The sequence below is a fragment of the Nycticebus coucang genome, chromosome 7, assembly GCF_027406575.1.
Source record: "Nycticebus coucang isolate mNycCou1 chromosome 7, mNycCou1.pri, whole genome shotgun sequence".
Lineage (NCBI taxonomy): Eukaryota > Metazoa > Chordata > Mammalia > Primates > Lorisidae > Nycticebus > Nycticebus coucang.
The window spans coordinates 46945551-46970263 of record NC_069786.1 but is presented as its reverse complement, the minus strand read 5'-3'; the positions used below and the strand labels follow the sequence as shown (position 1 = coordinate 46970263).

At 35.6% G+C, this 24713-nt stretch overlaps 1 protein-coding gene across 6 annotated transcripts in view; it reads right to left on the bottom strand.

The window, feature by feature from the left end:
• Positions 1–419: 419 nt before the first annotated feature.
• RIF1 (replication timing regulatory factor 1) overlaps positions 420–24713 on the bottom strand; it is a 71069-nt gene continuing 46775 nt past the window's right edge. For 3 of the 6 annotated variants that reach the window (XM_053597613.1, XM_053597611.1, XM_053597612.1), the window contains 14 exons: positions 24383–24425; positions 22660–22862; positions 22006–22105; positions 20191–20310; positions 18220–18371; positions 17817–17897; positions 17666–17720; positions 13846–17055; positions 11337–11483; positions 10824–10901; positions 10620–10735; positions 8764–8917; positions 5820–5928; positions 420–5304 (listed from right to left, as the gene is read on the bottom strand). In XM_053597613.1, coding sequence (XP_053453588.1) covers positions 5090–5304; positions 5820–5928; positions 8764–8917; positions 10620–10735; positions 10824–10901; positions 11337–11483; positions 13846–17055; positions 17666–17720; positions 17817–17897; positions 18220–18371; positions 20191–20310; positions 22006–22105; positions 22660–22862; positions 24383–24425 — 4783 coding nt within the window. In that variant the 3' untranslated portion in view covers positions 420–5089. The remainder of the gene's footprint in view (positions 5305–5819; positions 5929–8763; positions 8918–10619; positions 10736–10823; positions 10902–11336; positions 11484–13845; positions 17056–17665; positions 17721–17816; positions 17898–18219; positions 18372–20190; positions 20311–22005; positions 22106–22659; positions 22863–24382; positions 24426–24713) is intronic. The other 3 variants (XM_053597614.1, XM_053597615.1, XR_008381255.1) reach the window with 3 other exon arrangements.

Sequence of the window (24713 nt, the reverse complement as noted above, 5' to 3'; positions counted from 1 at the left end):
CTCTCAGACCATCAAGTTCTTTAACTCTTAGCATGTAAGTATTTGAGCAACAGTAAAAGACATAAATAAAATCGGGGGAAGTTGTTTTATAAAAAATAAAATCTAACAGGGGCAAGCAATCAAGATGCCAATCTGCCAGCAAGAAGCAAATAACCAAACTGGCTACATGCCATGTATGAGCAAAACCATCCACTGTAATAGGGACCGACAAACTGTAAAGGGCCACACAGAAAAGATTTTAAATTTTGCAGGCTCTTTCATACTATTGTACTCAGCTGCTGCAGTAGTAAACAAGCAAAGATAGTAAGTGAACATGGCCAGGGTGATGCCTGTGGCTCAAAGGAGTAGGGTGCTGGCCCCTATGCTGGAGGTGGTGGGTTCAAACCCAGCCCCGGCCAAAAACTGCAAATAAAATAAAAAATAAATGAACATGGCCATATTTATGGGTAGCACAAAAAAACAGGTATTTGCCAACCCCTGCTCTGTTAAAGACCTTACTAGTTAAGATTGCTATCCTTCAGTTTCTATACTCAAAACTGATTCTGCTCTTAATACCATTTCTTTTTGGAAAACTCCCATTCTATAAAAATAAATTCTTTAGGCACTTAATATTCAATTATGTATCAAAAAGTTAATACTATTTCGGTTCCATGAGACTTTATTTTTACTTCCTAGTTATATGTCCTTCATCTATTAAGAAACAAAGCTGCCTTTTGTTGGAAAGTATTATTTGGAGGAAGCAGAGTATTAATGTTTATTTTTAATAATCATTCAAGGTTATTTATGAACATCAATTATGATACTGTGTTATGTATAGAAAAGCTCTCAGGGACTATTGACTATCAGCCATTTTCAAAGTGTATAGGATTGTTTGTCACTACATTAAATGGACTATGCATTATTTAAAATTTCAGATCAAAATGCCTTGCCTCTTCATCTTATTACTTCTCAGGGCATCATTTTCTATCAGCATATGAACTTACTATCTTATAGGCTTAGTTTTATCCACTATTATAAATAGGAAAAACTGTGGCCCTAAGTAATAGTTCCTCTATGAGTATAAAAGTTATACAGATTTTTTTCTTACTTGTGACTTCAACAACTGAAAATACTGCCTTCAATTTTACAGTCTCAGGTAAAGGCAAGGGTTATTTTTTATTTTAATGGTATTTCCCAGGAGTAAACACTTACAGCATACTGTGTCATGTTTGGTTTTTAACTGTTCTGTGGAGAAAGGTTTAGTGTAACAGAAAAAAATGGTGAAGACATTGCAAAATACAACATTCTATTCCAAGGATTGAGTAAATTTGCCTAATTCTGTTAGACTACTATACTAAGTAGCTATAAATCTTCAAACATGAAAGACTTGTATTTTAATGGCTACTTTTAAAAAGCAAAATATAAAATGTGGAACATAATAGATACATCATTAACTGGACCATCAGAAATCACAAAACCAATTTTTGTTATACATTAAGCTATCAATAGATTTTAATAAACCAATCTGTGAAACCCATTATTTCTAGCAACTTTTAGTGCTTTGAATGAAGTTCTTACAAACAGGTTACCTAAACGTGAGGAAATGTTAGAAGAATTTAAGAATTTTTTCATCTTAAAAGAATTCCAGAAAAACTCACTTTTAGAGAATCATATTATTCAACTCTTTCAAACTCCACAAGAAAACAGGAAATCTCAAGCATGTATCTTAATGGCAAATTAAGTTACCAGAGGTTTTTCAGCAGAATGACATGGAACATTTGTCTGATGTGATGTTTTCATCATGGCACTAAAAACTTAGCCTTAGGGTAGTATACATTTTCAATGGTTATTAATAAAATAATGGAAGACCCATAACAGAAAGCAAGATTTAGAGACTAAATATACTTCTAATAATTAAAATTCTACTATTATATTAATTTATATTAACAAAAATGAGAACATAATCCACCAATACTCAAGAGAAAGCACTTAAATCTGCTTTACTAATAAGGTTCTAACATGAAATCCTTAACTCTGCCTATTAAAAAAAAAAATGGACCTTCTACATTTTACTTTCTTAAAAGTTGTGAACCTAGTTTGAAGACTTCACGATCATAAAATTGAACAGCTATAAAAGTCCATCTACCTTTTTCATCATTTGTGGCAGTAATCCAAGTTCTTAAATCTGCTTCGATTATCAAAAGCTAATTCACAGCTTGAAGCTTCTTAGGACTACCTGCTTTACTACAAGTGCAGTACGCAGACATCAGCAGAAAATGAGATGAGACTTAGGCATTTCTTACTGAATTAAAGTCAAAGTTAGAAGAAATGGCGTTAAAGGAAATTATTAGCTCATTTGTATTTTTTCTAAAATTTCAGCTATGCCAGCTTATATTTTCATTCTTATTAAAAAAAAATAAAACTTCTCTTATATATTTATATTCCCCCAATTTGTTCTTGCCACTTGACATTTTTATGATGCTTAAGTATGTAACAGAATCCCTGACTATCTTCAAGCTGAGCAATGTCACAATCTATCATACTTTTAATGTTCTGATTTAAATCACATTTTTTGACTGTATCATGTAACGAAATTATTTAACTTGACTTATCCTATGCTATTTACAATTAGAAAAGGGATGTATACCATTCAATAATGGCTTTCAAGCTTGTTCAAAAGGCAGAGTACCTTTAATAAGCAGCTCACTGAAATACTATTGAAAATTTAAGTCCATTATGAAACCCAAAAATAGATTTCATAGCTATGAAAAGTTACTTATCCTATGTGCCACTAGAGCTTTTAAAATACACAAATTAAGAAACCATGGGAGTGTTCTTAGATTTATTTGCCATCTGTTTTATTAACCATGAAAAAAGATTTGGAAAAACAGGCTCCATTTTAATAAAGAACACAATGGAACTGATCAAGGAATATTAATGTTTTGCTATTTACGAACTATTCAGGGAGAAAACTGAGAAAACTTTAAGGCAAGAATACTGAAAATATGATACCTCAAATATATGCTTATACAGCCATAGCAACAATGAAGTTTCAGCAAGCTGGTCTATATGTATATTCAAATATTTAAATAACCCTTGCTGAACTGTAATTTTTAAAAAATTACTACCTGTGCTTATATCAAATTCAGTGGTTTAAGTAAACAATCATTTTGGTCCTATTTTCTGCTGTACTGTTTAGCTTTTACAAGAACATCCTTCAATCAGCAAATAAGTTTAGTTCACACAAATGTTAAGGCATGTAGTCATGAAACCAGCTAATTCTAAATCTAACCTGTGTTAAAGTACCCCCTTACCTGTCCTTAAACACACACATACACAACCCTTCTTATTCACACCTATTCTCTAAAAATTCATGTGCCTGTACACTATTAAATATAATTTGAGATATAAATGAACAATGTAAACTACAATTATAATTCTGCCTTTAAAAATCAATGTTTTTCATTAGTTATTTATTCAAGCTACAATCCTTAGTTCAGTGATCCCAGAATTGCTTTATAAAGCTAGTACGTAAGTATCATAATTAAGACTCAAAAAAAAAAAAAATTGTAATGGTGGTGGATTTATGATTACGAAAAAGACACTAACATTTTGTCTTATGATTATAAAAGGGACACTAACGCTCCTGCTGAATATAGGAGGTAACTAGGTACGATTAAACTTTCTAATGACTTGCTAGAGAATGTGCCTTTCTAAATAGGAATCACGTTCTGAATAAAGTGAAAACTGGGAGAAGCATTCACTCATTCTATTTGCAAAACAAGAGCAATATATTCTCAGTTAAAAAAAAGAAACAAATATGGGAAGTCAAGCACTAATACTAGCTGGTAAAATGTACAAATATTTTAATTATACATACCCTATTTTTTTTTTAAAACAAAACATATACATATTAAAAAGAACAGCTTCAAATTTCTTCTAAATTTGCTTTTAGGTATAGGTGAAACAAAGCAGATAAAGTTTATAGATTTCTTATTGTCCAACTCCCATGAAATATTCAAACTAATATTCCATGAAGAAGATACGCAATGAGGCACACTTTCTAGTGGCTGATACCCTCTTCTAAACCAAAAAAAAAAGTAAGGGTATAAACAGCAAAGTAGTTGTCTAACATTTTCTCATTTCTATAATTTTACTCATTCTGGATACTTTTAGAAAATAAACTCCTGTTTTAACTAAGACTATTAATTAAGTACAAAACTATTGTTTCATTTGTAGATACAGAATTCTACAAATATCTGCAGCAAGCCCATGAAATGCTTCTACTGTCCATATTATCTATGTTTAATATATACAAAGTTTCTATTAAACAAAGCTAAGCTATTCACAAGAAGCTGCAGAAAATTCATGCAATCAAGATAAAAATTTATAAATTAAAAACATCGTCATCTATACATAATGTACAGTCATGCATTAAAAATGAATACTATGTCTCCTAAGAATAAATTTTCACACGCAAATGCTGTTGCACAAATATTTGCTAATGCAAACGAATGGAATCTCAGCAAATCTGCACTAACACTTTAACACCCAGAAATTAAAACTTTTGGCATTTTTCTCAAAGGCTGCCCAAAGTTGACATCTGTGGGAAAAGTTTCAAGTCTTCTGCATGTTTCAGGTGCTTCATCAAGAAAAATTTCCTAAGGCTCAGTCACAACAAGTATTAATTTTTAAAAATCAAATATAAATACCTTTATCAGTTCGGCAATAATTCAAATAAAAATTTTCAATTTTACTTACTTTATATTACATATTTCAACCAGAGTATGTATGATTTAACAAAGTGTACAATAAAATGTATGTTTCTGTTTCTAGTTTTTGCTTTAACATCTCAGTAAGATAATTAAATTTCTCGAAAAATTATGCACAGCAGCCAAGATACATTATACAGGGTGGGGTGGGGGGAATCTTACATAATGAACTTACATAATAAGTGACTATTTTTCAGTGTCTGAAATGCTATCAACTTTATAAATAGTCTCTTTGAAATTGTGCTGTATTTCCAAACTTGTTTCATCAACAAAGAAATCCAGTGATTTAAAAAAAAAAAAAACAAAAAAAACCCAACTTCCAATTTTCTCTGAAAATACTAACTAGAATTTTCATGGGCTGGTGATCTCCAACGTGACTGCAGATTTTTTATTATAGAGTTTGCCATGCTACCTAGCTTCTCATGCATTTCAAACAGCTGGCTTCCTGAGTAATTATGGAGATCTTCTGAATCCAGCTGAAGAGCAAGAGCGCTGATCTGTGCCAAAAGATTTTTAGATAATGGAGTTTCTAAATTAACAGGATCAATCAAATCTAAAAGAGAAAAAAAAAAAACCCACAATGATATCTATACTAGAAAAAAAATAAATTGTTAGGTCATCTTCTAACTCAATAAAAAGTTTAAGTGCCTAGGTTTCAAATTGAGAGAGATGGCTTAGGTCTCCCTGCTGTTCAAGGAAATGAGGTGACAGAAAAATCTATTACAGCATATTATTCTGTGCATTAAAGAATTATCCTTATTTGAGACCTTTATGGACTACAAGCAGACAATAAGAGAAAAGCAAGTAGACACACTTGAAGGAAAACAGTTATTTTTCATACTTGACATCAAGCACAAAGAAATCCTGACATATTAATAAAGCAAGATCAAATTAAGTTAAAAGCCTAACAAAATAGTATTTCTTCTTTTTTTTTTTCCAGGTTTTGGCCAGGGCTGGGTTTGAACCCGCCACCTCTGGGCCAGTGCCCTACCCCTTTGAGCCACAGGTGCTGCCCACAAAATAGTATTTCTTCAAGAAAGTTAGCTATCCCCCTTTGCTAAAATGTACCTGAGGCAAGTCTTTCTTCATCAGGAGATAGAGATTTATTTTCTATTCCATTTATTGTTTTTTCAGAAATATCAAAAACTGGAATCTCTTCTAGTCCACGAGTTTTCACCTTGATTATACATTCAAAGCAGTAAAAAAATGAATGAATAAATAAGTAAAGCTAAAAACCAACAAATCAAAATTTACTTAATAAAAATGACAGTACAGACATGGTATACAAAACATGTGTTCTGCCACTTTAATTAATTTCTTAATATTGCTAAGAAATTATGTTCTACTAACTACACAAGCATTGCAAATTACTTCCTCAAAGAGAGTTGGAAATTTACAATATGCCACAGTGGCTTTCTCAGAAAAAAGAGGGTAACTGAGAAAATTACATTATACTTCCCAAGTTCAACAATGTGGAGGAAAAAACAAATTGACGGCAGAGATTTCCAAGCTTAAATAATATATGCATTTCTTTTAAAAATAATACAATTTTCATAGAAGTCCCTAAAGCCTAAGGAACAGTGACTGAGAAAACACTATTATACATTCAGAAAGTTAAGAGTTACTACTTAGCAATTTCATTTCTAGGTATATATCCAAAAGAAAATAAAACATGTGTCCACACAAAAAGTTATATATGAATGTTTATAGTACTATTGTTTTAGAGATAAGAGTTTCATTACGTTGCCCTCGTAGAGTGCTGTGGCATCACAGCTCACAGTAACCTAAACTCTTGGGCTTAAGTGATTCTTTTGCCTCAGCCTCCCAAGTACCTGGGACCAGAGGCGCCTGCCACAATGCCCGGCTATTTTTCTATTTTAGTTGTCGCTGTTTTTTGGCAGGCCCAGGCCGTGTTCGAACCTGCCAGACCCGGTGTATGTGACTGGTGCCCTAGCTGCTGAGCTATAGGCGCTAAGCCAATAGCACCATTATTTATAATGGCAAAAGTTGAAAACAAGTGAAACATCTGCCAGCTGACAAATGGACAACAAAATGTAGTATATCCACGTAACAAATACATTTTTTCTTATTTATTTATTTGGGAAGATAGTCTCACTTTATCGACCTCGGTAGAGTGCTATGGTGTCACACTGCTCACAGCAACCTCCAACTCCTGGGCTTAGGTGATTTTCCTGCCTCAGCCTACCGAGTAACTGGGACTACAGGCTCCTGCCAAAACCCCGGCTATTTTTTTGTTGCAGTTTGGCCAGGGCTGGGTTTGAACCCGCCATCCTTGGTATATAGGGCCGGTGCCCTACCCACTGAACCACAGGTGCCACCCACAAATATATTTTTTCTTAAAAAAGCAATTCTAGCATGCAACAACATGGATAAACCTTGGAAACATTATGCTAAGTGAAACAAACCTGCTATAAAAGATCCCAGTTGTATGGCCCCACTTTCATAGAATGTCCACAATTGGCAAATCCATACAGAATATAAATTAGTGGCTGCCTATGGCTCAGGGGGTAAAAGTGAGGAGTGATAGCTAATGGGGTCAATGTTCTTTGAGGATTAAAGAAAAGTTCCAAAACTAGATGATGAGGATGATTGTGTATACATTTAAGGGTGAGTGAATTTTTAAATATGTGAATTGTATCTTAATAAAGCTGTTAAAAACACACACATACAATTTTCATAGAAATTCCCAGGGCTCATGGAAATTCAGAAATTCTTTATCTATAAGATTGAAAATTACTATCATAGTTTTTGGTTTATACGTTTACTGGTTAACAAATGTTTTTTGAAGACCACAAAAAAATTAATAAAAAATCATGGACTTCACAAATACAGAAGATGTCTTCAATAGCTGCCAAAACCCAGACTGACAAAATTCCACTACAGAACACTGTTTTTCACCCATAACATACACTACTTTTCATTTACTTATGACTTCTAATATAGGTTGAATATACATTCAAAAATTCAAAATAAAAAATTAAAAAAATTTTTGAACATTTTTTGACATGACACCCCAAAGGAAACGTTCATTGGAGTATTTTGAATTTTTCGGGTTAGTGATGCTCAGCCCATACATTAACCACATAATGCAAATATTCCAAAATCCAAAAAGATCTGAAATCTAAAACATTTCCTTTTTTTGAGACAGAATCTCAGTTTGTTGCCATCAATTGAGTGCCGTAGCGTCATAGCTCACAGCAACCTCAATCTCTTGGGCTCAAGAGATTCTCTTGCCTGAGCCTCCCACATAGCTGGGACTACAGGCACCTGCCACAACACCCGGCTATTTTTTATACACGAGGCTTTACTCTGGCTCAGGCTGGTCTTGAACCAGAGAGCTTAGGCAATTCACTCACTTTGGCCTCCCAAGCGGTAGGATGACAGGCGTGAGCTACTGTGACCAGACCTTACATTTCTGTCCCTAAGCATTTTGGATAAGGAATGCTCAACTTGCAGTGTCAATGAATGGAGGATCTCTGAATGTGTTTTAGGAGCCTGTGAATCCTTTCGAAATTATGTGCAATATCGGCTATACATATTTTTATGGGAAAGATGCTTAGCTTTGATCAGAATCTCAAAAACTTGATCACCAAAAATGTTTACATATAAAATGTGGACAGGAAGAACAAATAAGAAAAATAAGTCACAAACGTGCTAGACATCAAAATCAAAATACTGTGTCCTACCAATTTGTAAGGTTTATGTATAAATTTAAATATCCAGGTTTTAGCAATAGTAGCCATGGAATTAATCACCAAATGGAAATGAACAAGGAAAAGTGGTAGAAGAATTCAAATTAAGACAGTTTTAAAACAAACCTGAGGTGTATTATATAAAAACAGGACAAAACTAAACAAGCAACTTCTCTGTTTCATTATAAAGTCATCTTTTAAGTTACTCTTGACTAGGGTGAAGGAATAAAATGGGCTTCTAAACAAGAACAGTTTAACTTTTGTATTCCTGTGTCTTTAACTAATACCCAAGTTTTTACCTGCTGCTCGTGATAAACTCTGAGAGCTCTTTTTACATTGGACACTTTTGGAGAACGGATAGGAAGAGTTTTTATTTCAGATGCTGTAAGAGTACTCAAATCACCAATTGTTTTTATATTCTTGGCTCTAATGAGTTGTCCCAGGCCTCTTGCCCTGAACAAAAAATAAAAAGGAAAAAAAAAAATCATACGGTTTTATTTATACACTATTTCCAAGAGCTTATCTCATTGTATTTTCCCTAAGTTCTATGATAATTAAGCTTGTTTACACAGGCCCACCTGGTGCCACAGTGAGGACAAGTGTGTATATTATATGTTTAACTTAAAATCTGAATCTAAAATATATGCTTGGCATAAGCAATAGCACTGGAAACAATCTAAGGCTATATAGCATACCTCATACTTTATGTACATTATTCTCTTCAATACAGAGATTCTCAGCTTTCTTTAAACATATGTAACAGCTTCCTAAATGGTGGATCATAAACATGGACAGGTAGGATAGAGAGATAAAACCCGCTATGCTTCCAAGTTCATAGCTCAGGTTCCTCACTTTTTTTTTTTTTAAACCTCTCCTAACCTAACCTATACCCCTTTTATTTTCCCTCTCCCCAATTGCTGTAATCAGAAGAGGACTCAGGGCTGTGCATAGTTTCTCACACCTGTAATCCCAGCATTTAAGGAGTCTGAAGTGGGAAGATGCATCGAGGCCAGGAGTTTTGAGACCAGCCTGGGTAACAAAGTGAGAACATCATCTATTAAAAAAAAAAAAAGAAAAATAGGCGGTGCCTGTGGCCCCATATATGGGGTGGTGGGTTCAAACCCAGCCCTAGGCTAAATGCAACAAAAAAATAGCCAGGCGTTGTGGTGGGCACCTGTAGTTCCAGCTACTCGGGAGGCTGAGGCAAGAGAATCACCTAGGCCCAGGAGTTAAAGAGGTTGCTGTGAGCTGTGTGATGCCACAGCATTCTACCGAGGGCGATAAAGTGAGGCTGTCTGTACCAAAAGGAAAAAAAAAAATTACCCAGCATGGTGGCACGCGCCTGCATTCCTAGCTGCTCAGCAGACTTAGGCTGGAGGATTGTTTGAGCCCAGGAGTTTGAGGTTACAATGAGCTATGACTATGCCACACTGTACTCTAAGCCTAGGCAACAGGGAGGACCCTGTGACCAAAGGAAAGAGAAAGATGAAGAGAAAGAAAAGAACTTGGTATGCCTGACATATTGTATTACTGAATCATTAAATTCTTTGAAGAAGTTTTAAAACACTTTATCTTTGGCCATTATGCCATGATAGGGCGCCTGGTAATACAATTAAAGTACCTCAAGACATCACAAGCTACCTGAAACATTGTTTCATCAAGATACAGTATTCTAAAATAGCTAGAATAGTCTAGGCACAAGCATTTAAGTTTCCAAGACTCAAATCAAGGAAATAAACTTGTAATTAAAAATAAAAAAAGCATAAAAGAGCTCATGAACAAGTTTTATGTATATGAACCTCTTTCTTCCTATACATGCTCACATTAGCTGTGTGATTCTGGTGGTAATCTTCACATAAAAGTGGAAATGATACTCATATTCTTCAGTGTTTACATTAGGACTAAACAAAATAATGTAAGGAGCTCAACACAATACCTAAAATATTAATCACATATTTATTACATTAGGGCAATACAGGAAATATTTATTGTCTTTGGTCCATCTTCCTAGCTACATTTTTACACTTCTAAAAAAAGTATGTCGGAGTAGGGCATTATCAATCAATTCTTACTATGAGAACCCTAACTATTCAAATATTTCTCTTAAATAAGTGGCATCTTGGAATATCAGCCAGAAGCCTAAATAACCACTCACCACATATTTGATGTAATCTGAGGTAAAATTATGTCAACTGGTGCCACACAGTTCACCAAAGCTGGGTAAACACTTTCTGTTGGACATGTCATGGATTCTTTGGCCATTTCTGTAATCTTGAACAAATTTCAAAAGTCATTAAATAGAGGTCACCTGACTGAACATGAAAATATAAAGTTACATGAAAACTAAAGCACTTCTTACTAAACACTTCTTTGAGCTCTTAAATTTAGGGCTACGTGATCCTGGGGACAGAAATCCTTTGATTGAAGTGGTATTATGCTAGACAGAAGAAAGGAGAGAAAAAAAACTCAGAACCCTAGATAACTATAATTGAACAATTTTATTTTCACAATCTAAAACTCAATTATTTCTTTAAAATTTCAGAAAACATAAGACTGATCTACTACCTAACCAATTACTTGCTGGATCATTATTGCCTCTTCCCACATTTTCTCTTTATATCTGCTTACCAAGTTCTTATAAAAGAATATATCCCAACCACAAAAGTTGTTTCTCAAGTAGTTCAAGTAGTTCTTTTTTTTTTTTTTTTGCAGTTTTTGGTTGGGTTTGAACCCGCCACTTCCAGTGTGTGGGGCCAGTGCCCTTGCCCTTTGAGCCACAGGCACCGCCCTCAAATAGTTCTTTTTAAGACAAATCATGAACATGCCATCCTGTGTCTGTATATCTATGTATATTTTAAAGCCAATAGCTTACCTTAGATTGTGCAGTAGGAGAAGTTTTAACACTTTTTACTACGTGGGAACTATTTGAAGAATGAGACCTAACAACAGAGCATCGCCTATCAATGTCATCTGCCAATCCTGCTTGGTATATTGGGTCTGCAAAGGAGACACGGCGAACCTGAAAACATAGGTCAGGTTTTTATTTCAGAAAATTAAAGTTTAAAAAAATTGAAACCATAAATTCTCATTATAAGGTTACTAAAAAACAGAACACAGACATTACTAAAAATAGAACATTTAACTACTAGTTAAATTTCATTGGAAGCCAACTGCACATAGTGGTTGGTTTTCCCAGTGACTGCTTTCACATATATTGCTCAATACCAGTTCATCCTAATTATCTAGATTTTAAACTGCCTCTGCATAATACAACACCAAAGATTGTGAAACACACAGTAGCAGAAATTCAATGAAACTGCACGTGGTAGTTAAAACTGTAATCTCACTCTAATAACTTTATGGTATTACTAAAAAGATCTCAAGGAACAATATGAAGAGGTAAAAACAAGTAACTGTCCTCTGGTACATCTGACTAAGCTCTATTCTAAACTCTTTGAGGGTACCAGACTCACAGAAATGGGGTACAATTTTTGTTTCTCTTAGGCCCAACTTGAAGTAATTCTGATCTTTTCTAAATACCTACAGGTAGTCACTCATTCAGCTATTTAATATAAACACACAATAGAGCACTTTATTCCATTAATATGTTTTTATGTAGCTTCTCATCTTGATTTACAGAGTGTGCAGTTTATACATACCTGCTACAGAAAACTACAGTATATTATTCTATTGCCTAAATAAATATTAAGCATTAACTACCATCAATCAAAAAGCAACTAGTTAACTGCTATTAGGGTGGCGGGTTCAGGCCCAGCCCCAGCCAAACTGCAACCAAAAAATAGCCGGGCGTTGTGGTGGGTGCCGGTAGTCCCAGCTACTCGGAAGGCTGAGGCAAGAGAATCACTTAAGCCCAGGAGTTGGAGGTTGCTGTGAGCTGTGTGAGGCCACAGCACTCTACCGAGGGCCATAAAGTGAAACTCTGTCTCTAAAAAAAAAAAAAAAAACAATCTAAAGTATACAGAAGGCAAAAAAATCTTTCTGTAATCTTGAAAAATTTCAGAGCCCAAACAACCAAGAAACAAATAATAAAAAACTCCCCAAAAGACATCAATCCTAAGGTACTCTACCCTCACAAACTTTAAGAATTTTTATGGCTTATTAAACTTAAGATACTTAAAAACAAACACCCTCAAAAACTACGAATAACCTATATACAAGAGAAAACAAAAGCTCATGAGTTGTTAGGTCTTCCTAAATTAATAATCTCTGAACTCACAGGAGAATTCTCAGTATCTTGGAAAGTTGAAAAGTCATAAGAGTAATAAACAGGGATTAAGAAGGTTAAGTTTTCAAAATGTGCTTGCTGAATACAAAAGGCAAGATGTCATGTTTACATACATGAGTATGTATAACATGTATTCTACACTAAAGTGCAGGTTCAACTTCAAAACTAAGAAATGTCAACATCACTTCTCACAACAAAGCCAAGCTTTGTAGCACATGTAACTTTCCCTTTTAAAACTTTATTTATTCATCCAACAAACTATAAGCAAGGTATAGGGCCAAAAGCCAAAGCGGATATATAGATAATCCATGTTTTCTAAAGGAGCTATAATTCAGGTCAGGAATTGGCATATAAATAATTAAAAATCACATTCACGAACTGATGAAAGTACAGCTTAACAGATTTTTTCCCTTTAAATTAGACATGGTCGTGTGGCTGATGCCTGTAATCTCAGCACTCTGGGAAGCCAAGGCGGGTGGATTGCTTGACCACAGGAGTTGGAGACTAGCCTAAGCAAGAGCGAGACCCCGCTCTAAAAATAGTCACACGATGTGGTAGGTGCATATAGCCCCAGCTACTCATGAGTCTGAGGCAAAAGAATTGCTAGAGCCCAAGAGTTTGAGGTTGCTGTGAGCTATGATGCCATAGCACTCTACCAAGGATCACAAAGTGAGACTGTGCCTCAAAAAAAAAAAAAAAAAATTAGACATGGTCTGGAAAAGAGTTCATATAAACACCTAGATAAAATAGCATAATGTCCTGGCACACAGTAAGTGCTAAACTTGCATTATTAATGGCAATCAGTGTTACCCAAGCTCCTAAATCTGTTCCTATGATACAACGATATGAGGAGTAGAAAAGATTTTAAGACTTAACTAATCTTGCCAAAGTTGAACAATGCATAGGTACATAAAGACCTAATTTAGTGTTGTGAAATTAAAGAATATCTAAAGAGCTTCAGTATCCTTTTCAACACTTTTCCTTCTACCAGTTCTTTCCTCTAGCAAACATGGTGAATAATCAATACGCGTGATCACATAATTCTAGTATTTTGTCAATCACCAGGTGTCACTGAATGACCAAAATAGTTCAATAAAATATTGGGCCCCTAAACATTCAGCTTCATTTTCCCTACCTTGTTAACAGGTGATGAGACCTCTTCTTCCTGGGGTCTTTTTAGTCCTCGCTTTAAAATGCTGGTGGATGGAGAAGCCAAAGGTGACCAGACACAGCGTGTCTGCATGCCACTAGGACTGCCATTTGCAGACACAAGCAAAGGATCAAGTTCCTTTAATTTTTGAGGAGATGCATTATCTTCTATTACCAGTTCAGAGATACCTGCTTCAGATGTTAGAGATTTTGATGGCTCCTCCACTCTCTCTGAAGTGTGAACTTCCTGTAAAATATAATTTCCCACTACCATTTGATTGTCATTTGCTTTTATTTCTTCAGCTATATTAAGTTCAGTATTTGTTTCAATTTTATTACAGTCAATCTTTCCTTCTTCAGTGCTCATTTCAAGTGTGTTGGAAACTAAGTTGTCCATTTCTACATTCTGTCTTTTTCTCTGCATTTCTTCAGATCTACAGGTTTTAATGGGTATGTCCTCAACTTCTGTTTCACTGATGTGGTCAGTTTCAGTATTCACCCCATCAATCACTGTTTGTTCATAATTTTCCATTTCAACATTCATTTCTTCAGAGGAACCTTCATCAGATACAGCACTTGCTCCATCTAGTTCTCCAACTGCTGTTTGTTCAGATATCTGCGCATTCACTGCTACAGGTACAGTATTATCAGAATTACATTTCTCAGTTGTTGCTTCTCTGGCATTCAGTTCTTTAGATATGTCTGCTTCAGATTCACCACTTCTTCCACCGTTTTCCTCTGTTGCTGCTGGTTCAGAAATACCAGTTTTGGCACTCTGTTGTTCAGAGATGCTAGCTTCAGATTTATCAATTTGTACACTGAATTCCATGGTTTCTACTTCCTCTAGATTGGATTCTGTTATTTTACATGAACTTTTTCCAACATTAACAACATTCTGAAGGCTTAAATCCCCTTTCAGGGTAATTTCTAATTTTTCTTCTTTAGTCTCTAAAGAACATTCCTGTGAAGTATCTTTGGAATCATCTAAACAAGGGCCAACAGCTATTAATTTTTTATTAGGTGGCTCTTCACTTTGAAGAGGCATTTCACTAGAATCCATATCACAAATTTCCTCTTTAAAATTTATCATCTCAGAAGAAAGAGTTTCTTTAGTAGTATTTTCTTTCAATTCAGTTTCAATTAATGAATTACTAACAGCATCATTATCCTCCTTGAGACCCAAATGAAAAGTCACACTGTGGTGCTCATCTAAAAATTTTGCTTCAGAATACACATTAACTTTAGAAGTTTCTGATATAGTTACAGGTGTCTGTACATCTGTTTTTGTTTCACTAATCTTTACATCATAATTTTCCGTGTTCTTTAACCCAATGAATGACTTCTCCTGAAGTTGTGATTTTTCCCCACAGCAATCACAACCTTTAGATCTCCTCACCCTTCTACTTCTCTTATGCTGACATTCAAGGGTTTGAGAAGTTTTTTCAGGAAGCAAAGACATGTCTGCTGTCCCTATTTTTGAGGATTCTCCTACACTATTGTTATCAACACAGTCTCGCTTATGTAATCTCTTATTGGCATTTCTAGTCCTTAGATTTGATTCTGGCAGGGGTGGACTTGAAAAACAGTATTCTCCACATTTGCTAGTTTTACTTTCTCCCTCATGTGTATTTGCTCCATCATCAGAAACTTGTAAATCTGAAGATATAGAATCCTCAAGTGTTACAGTACTACTTTCATCTTTTTTTTCACAAACCTGAGATGTTATGTCTACTTCAGAACTTGCTTTACAATCCTGTGTCTGATTTTCAGCTTTTATACACTCTGGTTTTACTGTTTTCTCCTCTTGATCTTCAACATCAACACTGTCGTTGCTTTTACTTTTCCATTTTCCAGATCTCTTCTTTCTAGAACCTTCCTCTTTTGCCTCAGAGCTATCGGACTCTGAGTTTTCAATGCTGGAAAGAAAACCCTGAGATGCTCTTCTTGTTTGATACCGTGTTCGGCCCCTTATTGGTTTCTCAGAAGATTTATGTGCAATGTCCTGGACACAATCTCCCTCTGGCTTGCCTTTATTTTGGTCAATTTCTGCACTAGCACTGGTTTCCCCTAAAGTCTTCTCATGTAAATTATTTCCTTTCTCAACTAAATTCTCCTGCACAATTTGTTCAGAAATCAGTTTTTGCTTAGGCAATACATCTTCTTTCATATGCAATGGACTCTTCTGAAAAGGTTTTTCTTCTTCCTTACGTCTTTCCCTTTTTTGATGATTATTTTCCTTATCTTGAATATCAGTGGTAGATTCTGATATTTCTGATCGTCGCCTTGAAGATCGCCTAAGGGTTTTTTGATTTGGAGTTATGTGAATCTGACTATCCTCATTTACCATTTGGTCTGATGGTATTACTAGTGGGGGTGTATTTTCTTTGGATTCCAAATTAACTTCTACATTTTTCTCTTCTACGGTATTATTTTCCAACGAGACAGCATTTTCAATTGATTGATTGGTATCAATTGATTGATTGGTTGATTTAAGCTTGGTATCTTCATGCTCTACTGCAGATTGAGAAAGATGAACCTGATTATCTGATGTATATTCTGTTTGATTAACCAAACAAGGTGGGTTATTTTCTAAGGTTACCATGCCTTCAATAGATTCCTCAGTATTTTTCTCCTGTTCAGATCTCATTAAGAACTTAGACCTTTTATTCCCTGCTTGTTCAGCTTTACCCACTCTCCGGCTTGATCTCTTAGTTGCATTTGATGTTCTTTCAGAATCAGATTTTGAAGGAGTCATTTCTCTTCGCTTTGCTTTTTGTGGAATATCTGTTTTAATCATATTTTCCTGGTTATTTTTCACTGTAACAGTTGACGACATGTCATTCAAGGGGGATGGGCTAAAAGGTCTATTTTCTGAACCATCAAACTTCTCCAATGTAATAAAAGTTTGCCTCCGACTCACAGGGTGTGGGGAAGTTCCAGAAATAGTGGCATTAGCAACTGAGCTACTGCTGACAAAAGAATTTTCTGCACTAGATGCACATTCAGTTGAAGTTTTCTTTGATGAAATTAAAGATTTTTTTCTGGAATCATTTTTAGCACTTAGCTTTTCTGGACTGGTTTTGCCAACAGAACCACACTCATAATTTGAAAAGGAAGTCTTTTCAAAATGTTCATCCATACCACAGTTTTCCGTGACATCTTGAGGAACGACATTATCACTTTCCATTTGTTCCTCCTGCACAGAAAAAGTACATATAAAGATTAACCAGCAAACAAGATTGACTTTCTGGGAAAATTACAGTGTAGATCCCAACACACATTCCAAAGGTAGTGGCAGGTGCCTATTAATCTGTATTCCTAATTATAAATACTTAATAAATGCTAAATACATTTATTGTAAGGTATACACCAGCTATAATTCTATTAGTACCTAATTGGGAGTAAAGAGCTTATAGAATAAATCTTAGAACTAATTTAAAAAAGGCTTAGCGGGAGGCGCCTGTGGCTCAGTCGGTAAGGCGCCGGCCCCATATACCGAGGGTGGTGGGTTCAAACCCGGCCCTGGCCGAACTGCAACAAAAAAAATAGCCAGGCGTTGTGGCGGGCGCCTGTAGTCCCAGCTACTCGGGAGGCTGAGGCAAGAGAATCGCTTAAGCCCAGGAGTTGGAGGTTGCTGTGAGCTGTGTGAGGCCACGGCACTCTACCGAGGGCCATAAAGTGAGACTCTGTCTCTACAGAAAAAAAAAAAAAAAAAAAAGGCTTAGAGACAACCTTACAGTAGTTTAGGAGTCTCTTTAATGACCGGATGATTCTAATAACCCCGAAATACGAAATATCAAATATACCTCTAACATCATTTTGGAATCCTCCTTTTGTTTTCTGCTTAAAGTAGGGGTTTCCCTGAAATAAATAATTATATAAATTAAAATGCTGATTTTATAATTACTTAAAAATTAGTACAACAGAAATAAAAAGTTTGACAGCTTCCATACTTACATAGACTCTTCCTGACTGTTCTGAGAAAGTAAGGTATCTTGTGAAACATCCAAATTATTATACATGGTAGGAATATCACACCTGAAAAAGATTTTACTTAAATAACTCCAAAACTCCGATGCTATACCTCCAGTTATAAATGAAAACTTAGAATTCTACCACTAAGTGGTCTTTTACAAACAGTATGATATCAAGACTTAGATGGATATTTTCCAGACATTCCATGAAATAAGCAATCTCCCAATCTACTGATTCAGTAAAGCAATTCAATTTTTAACAAATTGAATGTAAGTAGGTAGTGTTATACATTAAGAAATTTTATGTATATACGGTGCATGTTTTGACATTAAAATTTGGTACACACAGTATCTTAATTCTAAACAGTTACAAAATGCCTACAAACCTCTTCGTTCTGAGTATTTCTTTTTGATGTTCAGTTAGTATTTTTTCCTTTGCATCTTTTCCTTCTGGAGGTATAAACACAAAGTCAGTAGACTTTTCTTCTTCTAAAACCGTTTCACTCTTTATTTTTAGAGACGAAGATTCAACTTTCAGCTAAAGATTAAAAAAAGGTGAATGTACATTTTAGTTTCCAAATTATTTGCCAACACTTCCATCAATCTCTTTGCTAATACTAATATAGTTTTTCAATAATGATTGGAAAAGTTTAAAGTTCAAGCCCATGTAACATTCATGACCATTAACAAATTAGTATGAGGCCAAGGGTGGTGGCTCATGCCTATAAATCCCAGCACTCTGGGAGGCCAAAAGTGGGTGGAATGCCTGAGCGTAGGAGTTTGAGACCAGCCTAAACAATGGTAAGACCAGTCTCTTAATAATAAAAAAAATATGGCTGTGTGTGGTGGCTCATGCCTGTAATCCTAGCTAGCACTCTGGAAGGCCGAGGCAGGTGGATTGCTTGAGCCCACGAGTTCAAGACTAGGATGAGCAAAAGTGAGACTGTGTCTACTAAAAATAGAAAGAGGCAAGAGGATCGCTTGAGCCCGAGCTGGAGGTTGCTGTGAGCTATGATGCCATAGCACTCTACCCAGGGCAACAGCTGGAGTCTCTGCCTCAAAAACAAAAACCAGGTATTGTAGTGGGCGCCTGTAGTCCCACCTACTTGGGAAGCTGAGGCAAGAGGATCACTTGAACCCAAGAATTTGAGGTTGCTGTGAACTATGACACCACTAAAATCAGCACAATTTCCCCCACTTTCTATCTGCTTCATAAATGCTGAGAAAGTCAGAGCTAATAGACCTCTTTACAAAGTAGGCAAGTTTTTGCTTAACTACAAAGTGTGGATGAATATGTTTGTCAGGCCAACAACACAAATCACTTAATCTGGCAAGAGGGGAAAATATCTGGAGCTCTCGAGTGGAAGAACTGCTGAAGTAATAAAGCTGCCAATATTATGACCTATAGGCCTAAAAGGAGCTCTGGCACTACAATGTTATCTTTATAAATTTTCAATGCAACCACTGTTTTTATTTTATTCACAGCTGCTACAAAATTGTGTCAGTTATTCTTAAAAAAATAACTTTTTTCTTTCATTTCATTAGAGCTATGTGGGCTCAAGATTCTCATCAAAAAGAACTATTGTTCTCTAAAAATCTGTTATCTGGCATAGATTTTGCATTGGCTTAAATGTCTTACCTAGGTATTATTTCTTTATTCCTATTCAAAATACTATGTTCTAATATAAAAATACTCCTACAAAATGTCTAAAATATTCTCTTTTTTGCTACTTTTTGTCAGTTACTCATAACTAGTCTCATTCTACCTCAAAGACTGCCACCTGGAATAGCTACCCATATATGTAGGTAATAGGCATTAAGGATTACATAGAAACTTACTTTAGTAAGAAACAATTTCCTAAGGCTTCAAGATTCCCATGCTAACTTAGTCTTTCTAGACCAAATTCTATCATCCCCTTATCATCTCTTATTTAGCCTGTTACAACTTTTTTTCCAATTAAAAGTTGCATATCCTCTGGCTACTATATACTTAATCTATAGAAACTATTAAATATAGTTTGGGGGCTGGGCATAGTTGGTCACGCCTATAACCCCAGCACTCTAGGAGGCTGAGGAGGGAGGATCCCTTGAACTCACGAGTTTGAGACCAGCCTGAGCAAGAGTGAAACCCCAGCACTAAAAATAACTGGGCACATGCACCTGTAGTCTCAGCTACACAGGAGGCTGAGGCAAGAGGATCACTTGATCCCAAGAGTTTGAGGTTGTGGCAAGTTATGACTCCATGGTACTCTACCCAGGGCGATAAAGTGATACTGTCTCAATAAATAAATGAACAAACAGATCAGTCAGTTAATAAGTATGTATGTTAGTAAATAAATATAGCTTTGACAACATACTTTGGCTGGTGCTTTCATATTTTCTTTCTTATCCTTTGTTTGTGCCAATAAGGAATCTCTTTTACCACTTGATTTTCTTTCCATGCCACTTATTTTCATATTTAATTGTGAATTTTCTGTCTGTTTTATTGAAAATAAAACAATTTCTTTAAGTTCAATTGTATTATTTTACTACTTTTCACATTTTAAAAATTCTAATCTAGTAAGTACTCATTTCAAATAATGTCAAATTTCTGATTATTCAGTCTTATAAAAATCAAAGAAAACAAACCTATTAATTCAATAACAGCGAATGGCTTTGTTATCTCTAACTTTAGAGCAGGTGCTTTGCACCATTTAATTTTATGAATTCTGAAAATAAGAAATACATAATTACTAGAATGTCAATCAAATTACTGAACTCAAATATTCTACCTATTACTTTTAGGGAGTATCCTAAAGAAAACTGAAAATCATAACTTTACACATTAAACAATAAAGAGGAGGCTGAGGTGGGAGGAGCACTTGAGGTCAGGAGATAGAGACTAGCCTGAGCAAGAGAAAGACCTGCCTCTACTCAATACAGAAACGTTAGCTGGGCCTTGTGGCGCTTGACAAGTGAATAGCTTGAGCCCAGGAGTTTGAGTTTGCTGTGAGCTATAACGATGCAGCACTCTACCTAGGGTGACAGTGAAACTGTCTAAAACCAAAACCAATAAAAAGAGGGTTAATAATGCATATATAATAAAGAATAATTACTTGTATCTAAAAACATTATATACGCCCATAATATTCTGAAATTAACAAATAAAAAATAAAAAGAATATTACTGCATCAAACACACTTTCCCTCAACAGAATATTTGGCCTTTATAAGTCAAATTCCATTGAGTAAGTCTTGACGGCTATATGGTGGTAAATTTATTTTAGCTAAAACCAAAAGCAAAAGAGTACTTAGATGATTATATATATTTTTAACAAATCTAAACAAAAAACTGCTATACCTCATTTGTTCTTTCTCTTCAGACAGTCTTACTGTGTCACCCTCCATAGAATACCGGGATGTCATAGCTCGTAGCAACCTCAAACTCCTGGGCTCAAAGCAATTCTCTTGCCTCAGCCTCCCTGGTAGCTGGGAATATAGGTGCCTGCAACAACGCCTGGCTACTTTGTAGAGATGGGGGTCTTGCTCTTGCTCAGGCTGATCTCAAACTCCTGAGCTCAGGCAATCTACCTGCCTCAGCCTCCCAGAGTGCTAGGATGGCAGGCATGAGCCACAGCACCCAGACACCTCATTTGTTCTTGAATAAAAAAATGTTTTCTAAGGATATTCTACCTCATGAGTATATAATACCCATGACTTTACTCCTCTAAAATCCTAGATCTTCAGGCAGTATTGAAGAATTTTAGTCCTAAGGTATGATGTGATAACAAAGACATGTTTTCTGATAGAAAAAATGAGAAAATCAATAAGAAAAAATGAGGGTAGCTCTTGCTTAGACATGGACTAGTAACTATTATTTCTAATTTTTTTTCAAATCAATACTTAACTATGTATTTTAACAATCACAAACTAACATGGTACACATAAGGCACCTGAGTTCAAAAAAGATTAATGAATGAGAATTAAAGATTACAGATGAGAATCACTAGTGAAAAATTTTGCCCTTTAATTCATAAAGTATTTTAGGCCAGACAATGAACAATACGAAATCCCATGTTACAGAACTCTTTTCTGTTCAGATTCCACATGTTCAGCACTTACAATAAGCAAACTACTCAAACATCATTCAAAAGTTAAAAAAACAAAACAAAGCAATAAAAACTCAAAACTTACTGCATCTGAATATGGTTCACTGGATTCCTCCATCATTTCAACAGTTTCCAAACCAGGCAACAGAAGCAGAAATTTTTGTTTGGCTTGTCTTAGTACTGGTCTTTTAAAAAGTACATAAACATATATACCTTGAGTCAAGTACCAGCGAACATGCTAACAAGAGCACTTTACTTATAATTTTAGAGCAGCAAAATACGTTGGGTTTAAAGGCTACATCTTTCTATACATATGTAAAACTAGGAAAAAATTAGATAATTTTTATATCTTTCCTTATACTTTACTGAATTTTCAAATTTCTTCTTTAAAAACTTACCAAACTTTCCAAATTTTTACAATGGCAAATGTTAAACAAAAGTACAAATGTTACATCTAGTATTCATGTCTAACTTCAAAAACCATCCATTTATTCCCTTTGTTTCTTTTATTAAGAATAACTTTAAATTGATTTCTTGGTTACTGAAATGAAGATTACTCTAAGCACCAAAGAAAAGGTCAAATAATGTTTAGTAATTTCCTTCTACTCCAAATAATAGTATTTCAATTAAGAAATCCTCTGCAATAATTCCCCATAAGAAAAGTTTAGTTTAAACCAAGATACCAATTAATAAATATCACAATACAATAGTTAGTTATATAAAAGTTTTGATGGCATACTTTAACTCATCAGGATAAATCAACATTGTCACTTTAGCAAATGTGGCATTCCAGAACTGAGCACTCTGTTTTCGAATCTGTTTATTTTTATGCAGCAATGTTATGCATAACAGTGGAGAGAGTTGTTCAAGAAGTTCACTGTCATATGCTCCAGTGTAGTTGAATTGTAGACAAGCAATAATTTCTCCTAGTAGCTTTTCTAACTAGGAAAAAAGAAAAAATAAAAGGAAAAAAGTTGTTTTTGCATGATTTTAACAAGAACAAGTGCCCACACAAGTAACACCTAGAAAACTTTGGAGCCAGTTGTACTTATTCCAGGAATGCTTGGGATCTGGTGGGAGCAGAACAGAGCAGCCTCCACTGAGCACTACAATCTGGGGAAGGGGTGGTGGCTTGGCTCATGAGGTGGGTGCAACTGTGTGGGGCAAGAGCCAAGGCCCAGCCAAACAAGAGTGGACTACAGGCAGGTCCCAGGGTCCTGCCTAGATGTGGGCTGAGCAGCCTCAGATGCTCTGACCCCAGCTCATGGCCCTCTTGTCCAGGGCCCTGGATGTGGCAGAGAGGGAAGAGCACTGTCTTCCAAATTAAAAAAATAAACTCCATCATTTTTTCATGCAGAGAAGGAAGGGCAGCCTTCACAGAGTAGGAGTTATGGGAGGGTGGTGCGATCCGCACCTTAGCCAGGGGAGCATTAGGCCTCTCCCAGATATATCTCTTCCAAATGAGAGGTGGCCAATGTCTTGAGGGGCTGGGTCAAAAATGTGGGTGCACGTGACACACAGGAGCACATTTTACACGGCAAAATACTATATGAGATATGAGTTAATGAATTAATACATCATTAAATCCTTAAAAAAAAAAAAAAACTATCTGTGGGTGGCACCTGTGGCTCAGTGAGTGGGGCGCTGGTCCCATGTACCGAGGGTGGCGGGTTCGGATCCAGCCCTGGCCAAACTCCAACAACAACAAAAAAATGGCCGGTTGTTGCAGCGGGCGCCTGTAGTCCCAGCTGCTCGGGAGGCTGAGGCAGGAGAATCGCCTAAGCCCAAGAGCTAGAAGTTGCTGTGAGCTGTGACATCACAGCTCTCTACCGAAGACAACAAAGTGAGACTGTCTCAATAAAAAAAAAAAAAAAAACAAAAAAACCCAAAAACTATCTGTGAATGTCTATTAAAAATCAAGTATAAAAACTCCCTTAAAAATGAGATTAGCTCAGCGCCTGTAGCTCAAGTGGCTAAGGCACCAGCCACATACACCAGAGGTGATGGGTTCGAATCCAGCCCGGGCCTGGCAAAACAACAGTGACACCTACAACCAGAAAAAAAAAAAAAAAATAGCCGGGTGCTGTGGCGGGTGCCTGTCGTCCCAGCTACTTGGGAGATTGAGGCAAGAGAATCACTTACGCCCAGAATTGGAGGTTGCTGTGAGCTATGACGCCACAGCAGTCTACCCAGGGTGACAGCTTGAGGCTCTGTCTCAAAAAAAAAAAAAAAAAAAAAAGAGCAGACTTAAATTTAAGGAAGACAATTTATCTAAACTCCACCATTTTGGAAGGAGGATAATTAGGATGCTCCATGCCTACACTTTGATCTGTAAAAATGGGAATAATTATGTCTCCTCCTCTCAAAATACCAGAACTTACACATACAAATAAACACTGTCTTCCAAATTAAAAAAATAAACTCCATCATGTAAGTATATACAGACAATTGTGTATTTTTACCTTGTTACTCAGACAACTATACACTTTAGGAACTTGATCAAGCCTGGGAAGAAAAACACATAAATTAAGAGTACTGTTTATATTTTAGAAAGTAAACACTACTATTTATCAATCTAAACCTAAATATGAAGTAACACAGACATAATATGAAATACATACATAATGATACCAGAATGTGTTCCAAGGTTTAACGATAAAAAAATCAAATTGCCAATTAGGCATGAAACAATCTTTTAAATCACAGAAAGTATCTAAAATACTCCTCAAAGTATTCATGCTACTTACTTGTTCCTGCACATTTTTCAAAGCATAAACTATTCTTGCTGAAATA